Raw genomic sequence first — 6,000 nt, 5'->3', positions numbered from 1 at the left:
GGGGGGGGGCAGCCTTTAAAGAGCCAGGGAAGGTGGCGCTTCACCACCCCTTTCCCAGCCTTAAAATTGTAAAAATGGAGGGTAGAGGAGGCGCCACAAGGGGGCGAGGCTGCGTGTGCTGTGAGGGGGGCGGGGCGGCTGCATGGCATGGGGGCAGTGTGGTGCCGCAGGGGGGCAGCATGTGCTGTGAGGGGGGCAGGGCCCTGGGGCCACGGTGGGTGGGCCAGCCCTGGTGACGGTCCCCAGTGCCAAAAAGGTTCGGGGACCACTGCTATAATGAATACATTTTTTAGGACACATTACAGTTGATGCACGGCTGCTGTGAAGGCAACGGACCCCTCCCCTCCCCTTCCTTGTCATTCGTAACGCAACTTGCAAGGCATGATGCCTCTCTATAGCAACTTCCCCTGTTCCTGCTCCACTTAATTTGCTGCTGTTTGCAGGGAAGGGAACCTCACAATGTGATGCCAATGTACTGCCACTCTTTTTCCTTTATTAAACGCTACAGGGAAGAGAGGAGGAGGAGACACAGATCAGCTGTGATGTTTCAGCATCGGATGATTTGTAACTTGCTTTGCTTGACTGAAAAAAAAAAAATGTATTGATGGCGTTTGTCCTGATGTAAAACTAAAAGAATAACCCATTTCATGCTTCTGTCTGGAAAACCTAGCTGAACTGATAGAAATGAGGTTCTAATGACCACTTGACTGAAAGAGAGACACACCTTTGTTCCTTGATCTGGAAAGTTTATTTCTCCTTCTTGGAGTCTCTTCTTTCTGCCCAGCTTCACCTATGCTAATACTACATACAGCTGCTCCGACGGCACCGTTGTTATAACTCTTACAGCTTTGCAAGATTTCATGGTTCCCTGACTCTGCTGCTGCATCGGTTTGCATCCCGACTGAAGTATCTACTGCGCTTGGGGCACTAATTTCCAGAGGATCTTCAGTTGCAACAGACACAGCAAGTTCCAACACAGTCCCCATCTCACTGGAAGCGTGTGTTAGCAATTCACTTTTCTCTTCTGACTCATCATAAAGTTCAGGTGTGAAATAGATACTATCATCAGCATCTTCATCGACATTTATGTCCGACATTGACAGTTTGGTGTTCCCTCTCAATGGAGAAACAGCTGCACCCCCACTGTCTTCATAGATGCAGAGCTGCTGTTCAGCAGTATATTCTGGAAAGACTGAGCCAGAAGCCTCTCTTGCCTCGCTAATAGTTTCTCCATGTGCTGCAAGCTCATTTGGTCTGCCTTCTCCAGCTGAAAACAGCTTCTGCTGGCGTCCGCTTGTGGCGAGCTGGCAGGGCTTGCCAACTGGCTGCTCTGGTTGCCACGCTGCTTTGGAAGTGTTTTTCTTTCTCTCTGCAGGCCGAGGTGTTGACGTCAACATTTTACTAAAATAGTGCTTTATGTTACCAGAGGTGAGACGACTGCTTACTTTCCCTCTTTTGTTCTCAATGGTGGAACCGCTGGATTTGGAGTCTGTAAGGTTTTCTTGGTTTACTGTCTGATAAGATAGCCAATCGCCTGTACAGGGAGGGAAAAAGAAAGAGGAACAGATAATATTAATTAACAGATAATACCATTGATATAAAATCTTTAAATCAATAAGCAAAGCAGAGAAACACAGGGTGATACCAGACGGCTGGTTCGGGTCGGCTGCAAGCCGTCCCAAAGAGAGCCAGCCGGAAATGGAGGGCCCCGGAGCTTCCGGAGGGCGTGCAGAAAAGCTGCGGGCGGTGGGTACCCAGGGAGTGCCTGGAACACTCTCGCATCCCGTCCACGGCTCTTCAGGGACTCTCTGGGCGCCTCCCAGCTTTCCAGCAAAAAGGTACCACTTTGAAAGTGGTGCCTTTTTGAGCCGGCTCCTGGCAAGCCTGGGACGGGACCGGGGCAGGACGGGGACGGCAGGCAAATGCGCATGTGTGGACGCATTTTTTTGGTCCGCCTGCCTCCCAACCCCCAGGCGGCTTTAAAAGCCTGTCTGATATCACCCACAGAGAAATATATTAACACACAAAAAGGGAGGTGTGCTAATATGAGCTACGGAGGGAATGCCAAAGAAAACATATGAGTCTTCGCCTGCTGGCAGAAGACAACACACAAGGAGACAGAAAAATCTTGCTGGGGGTGAGTTCCAAAGTTCTGGAGCCATGACTGAGAAGGCCTTGTTTAGGGCTGCCACCTGTCTAGCATTAGGTGGCAGGTGGCATCCAACGCAGGGCCTCTGAAGATACCCAGAGTAGACAGGTAGGTTCATTTGGCAGGAGGAGGTCTAAGGTGTGCTGGCCCCCACTCTGGCCCAGTTCTTTGGATCTTGCTTATAAAAAAATGAAGACAATGGAAATTTTCAAAACTGACCAAATGGTTTCCCTCAGACCACCACCCAGATATATGGATTAGCCTATTAGGGCTCTCCCTCAATGGTCACTATGCATATCGACACCTAGCCTTAGCGGGAAGTAGGTGCACACATTTTCATTGGCCCTACCTGCTCACTGGCTAAACATCAGCATGCATATACAAACACTTAAATAACTCATGACAACAGGAAGTGAAATTGCATCAGAAACCCAACAGAAAGGCATACTTTTTTCCTTTGCAAAGATGCCGTGTGACTGGCTGGACGTTGCTGGACCAGTCATGTCGACGTCCACAGCAGAAAGCGTTTCTGGGACCAAGTTCTGCGCTCCTCTTTCAACAGAAACATCCCGTGAAGGATGCTGGGTGGCCTCCAAAAAGGAATTTGTTGACGGGGTCATCAAACGTGAAGGCGTGAACAGAGGTTCAGCATTGCCCTGAAGTGAAGAATCGATGACCTTCTGGTTTTTTTTAGTAAACGTATCCAAAGAACCGAGCGCATGCTCAAAGCATTCGTGATGCTGGATTTGCTGACGGATCCATTTCGATAGACCTTTGAAAAGATGCAGTTGGAAATCAGTGGAAGAATTTGTCTGCATTGTTACTATTAAACACGTAAGATGACTTATGTTAATTGGGACGGATAAAGCTGATTTTGTTTCATCGATTAGGCTCACAAATTCAGGTCGTCAGATTTGAATTCCTACAACCACCCCTGCGAGCCTATAGCAGAGTTCTTATGCAGGAGTACTTGGGAGTAAATCCCATGCTATTCATTGGAGCTTCTCCTTGGGAAGGCAGAACAAAGCTTGAGTCAAAGTCTTATTTAAGGTATACGTTTTTGTGCACATCTGAAGAAGTATGGATGCGCAAGGAAGCTTTTATACCTTCAATAAAACTTCGCTCTGCTGCTTCGGACCAGCACGGCTACCCACCTGGATCTATCCTTGGGAAGACGTCCTCCAGATTGCAGTCAATGAGATTCAGTGAGTCTACAAGCTACAACTTTTGGAATTGGAGCCAGACTAAATATTCCACTCATGCAAGGTACTTCATGTCAGCGGAACAGGACATTCCAGCTACTTCTGCACCCCAATGATCCCCCCCAAAATGCTGCTCCTGGGCCACAGCGGGGGGGACCCATGAACAGCATGAGAGGCAAACTGTGGGAATCACCATCACCGCCTTCCGTTAGCAGAGAATTTAGCCTAGATTCAACCCAGTGTCTCTTAGGAACTGGAACACGCAATTGACAACCTGCAAGCTCAATTCAGCCCCAGGGATTTCCCATTTGGCTCCCAGCACAGCAGGATTCCTTCCACTTTTTTGCATTTTTCTCCCACTGAGCCAAGACACTGGCACACAGCTCTTTGCATGACAGCCTCTTGTCTGGGGAGAAGCAGTGCAAAACCCCTCCCTTCCTTTAAACACCACAGCCTCTCATTCCAAGCTCCCTGCTCCTTAGCCCCCTTTCAGAGGTATGAACAGTTAACTCTCCCAGGGCTCTGGCAGTATGCATTCAGCTCTTTGTTCTGGTCCACAAATGGGAGTAAGTGCCTCAGGGGCCCACCAAAGGCCTTGGTCCTGGTATAAATGGAAAGGAAGATGCTTCAGAGCTCTTTGGCTTTAGATTCACAAGAGACCTGAACAATATTGGCGGGTTTTCTGCAGCCCTTGCTCACTTCGGAAGACGTCTCTGATGATATTTAGTTGCCAACCTGGACTCAGGCACCAGAATTTCACTGTATCTATTGCATCCTTGTGTATTTTGTGAATGTTTCAAGGAATGTAGTAAGTTCACCATGAACCTGCAGGGGTGGTACACTTACTAAATCAGCCTTTAAAATGCTGATGGATTTACCTTTTTTAAGTAAAACACATTTTTCTTCCGTGTCTTTTTTTTTTTGTAAAAAATGGACAATTAAGATAAAATTGCATAAACTCATATGTACCGATAACAGCTTACTTAATAATTTTCAGGATTTCTGATATAATTAATACAACAGCTTACTTAATACTTTTCAGAATTTCTGATATAATTAATCCATACACATTTATTGCAGTCTCCAATAGTCTTGCTGCAGTAAAAAAAGGTGGTGGTGGTGGTGGGGGGGGGGGTGTTTTTTTTTTTACTAAGAATCAATACTGTGTGAGCACAAAACGGCTTGCAAGAATTGTTGCCATTTACCAATTTTAAAATTACTGTGCAAGACTAATTGTGAGTCTTATTTTATTTTCTTGTCTTATTATCTCCCTACTTTCCTTGGGATCCGGCCAATGCAGCTCATGCGGTAGAACCCGAGCACCACCTACTGACAAGACAGGGGCAGTATTTGTTCTGCCGCCTCTCCCTGAGATCACTCAAAAAACATGAATCGAAAACACGAAGCCTGCTACCGCTCCTTTTACTTCCACAATATTAAAGCGCCACCTCCTTCTAACATCTGGCTAATATGCAGACTAATAAGTCAGCTATGATTATTAAATGCATGCTGAGAAGAGTATTTCCTATTAGCCACCTCCGTATCAGAGCTGAGCTGAAGCTGTTTACAATTTTCCACAAACATTTTATTGCAAACGTGCACGGCTTTCCAATTCTGTAATCCAGTGTAATTGCGTTATTTATTGAGCGCAATATAAAAGTTACACTGCATGTTGCACCAATCGTGTGACTCTGACTTTATTGTCTGTATTATATTGTGATTTTTAGAACAAAGTTCTCTAATTTTGCTTACTATCAATACAGTGTAATTGCACATATTATACCTGACTTAACTGGATTCTTTTTAGCTGTAATCTGCCTTGAGACTCAGCAAGAAATGAGGGTTATAAATTAAGTAAATAAATGAATGATTTCTGTGGTACCCAAAAACCCTGTCCCCATCTGGCAATTTTTCAATACCCTCCGCAAAAATATTTGCTAATGCATTTATGCAGATGCTACTGGCACTACCTCAAGGGCGTGCAGTGGGATGGCGACTAAATCAAGCCAAGCCGTGTAAACCCTATTTTAAAAACATCTTTAATTCCTCCAGTGAAACAGCCTCGTGGCGCAGAGTGGTAAAGCTGCAGTACTGCAGTCCTAAACTCTGCTCACGACCAGCGTTCGATCCCAGCAGAAGCTGGGTTCAGGTAGCCGGCTCCAGGCTGACTCAGCCTTCCATCCTTCTGAGGGCGGTAAAATGAGTACCCAGCTTGCTGGGGGGAAAGTGTAGATGACTGGGGAAGGCAAGGGCAAACCAGCCTGTAAAAAAGTCTGCCTTGAAAACATTGTGATGCAACGTTATCTCAGAGTCGGAAATGACTGGTGCTTGCACAGGGGACTACCTTTACCTTAAAAAAAAAAAAACCTCCTCCAGAACCTGCAGCTGTGATTTCCCCAGAGAACACTTTCCTGGAGGCACCTGCTTGGGGGGGGGGCTGCTACTGACCCCCCCCCCCACAGCCAACCCTTGGAGGGCAGGTATAGGGGCATCCCAGGAAGGCCCTCTTTAGTTTGATGACTCTAGCTTGCGGGGAACCCTTTCAACACACTCCTGTATCTGCAGCTGTTATTTCCCCAGACAGCACTTTCCTGGAGGCACCTGCTTTGGGGGGCAGGGGCTGCTACTGCCTCCCCCATAGCCAATCCT

At 46.9% G+C, this 6,000-nt stretch overlaps 1 protein-coding gene across 1 annotated transcript in view; it reads right to left on the bottom strand.

The window, feature by feature from the left end:
- Window positions 1-473: 473 nt before the first annotated feature.
- The window catches only part of BRIP1 (BRCA1 interacting helicase 1), a 186,959-nt gene continuing 181,432 nt past the window's right edge, over window positions 474-6,000 (bottom strand). The window contains exons 19-20 of the mRNA XM_060259393.1: window positions 2,598-2,921; window positions 474-1,534 (exon numbers count right to left, since the gene is read on the bottom strand). Of these exons, the coding sequence (XP_060115376.1) occupies window positions 693-1,534; window positions 2,598-2,921 (1,166 nt within the window). The 3' untranslated portion in view covers window positions 474-692. The remainder of the gene's footprint in view (window positions 1,535-2,597; window positions 2,922-6,000) is intronic.

This window comes from Heteronotia binoei, chromosome 18, assembly GCF_032191835.1.
Source record: "Heteronotia binoei isolate CCM8104 ecotype False Entrance Well chromosome 18, APGP_CSIRO_Hbin_v1, whole genome shotgun sequence".
Classification (NCBI taxonomy): Eukaryota; Metazoa; Chordata; class Lepidosauria; order Squamata; family Gekkonidae; genus Heteronotia; species Heteronotia binoei.
This window is presented reverse-complemented; position numbering and strand designations above follow the sequence as displayed.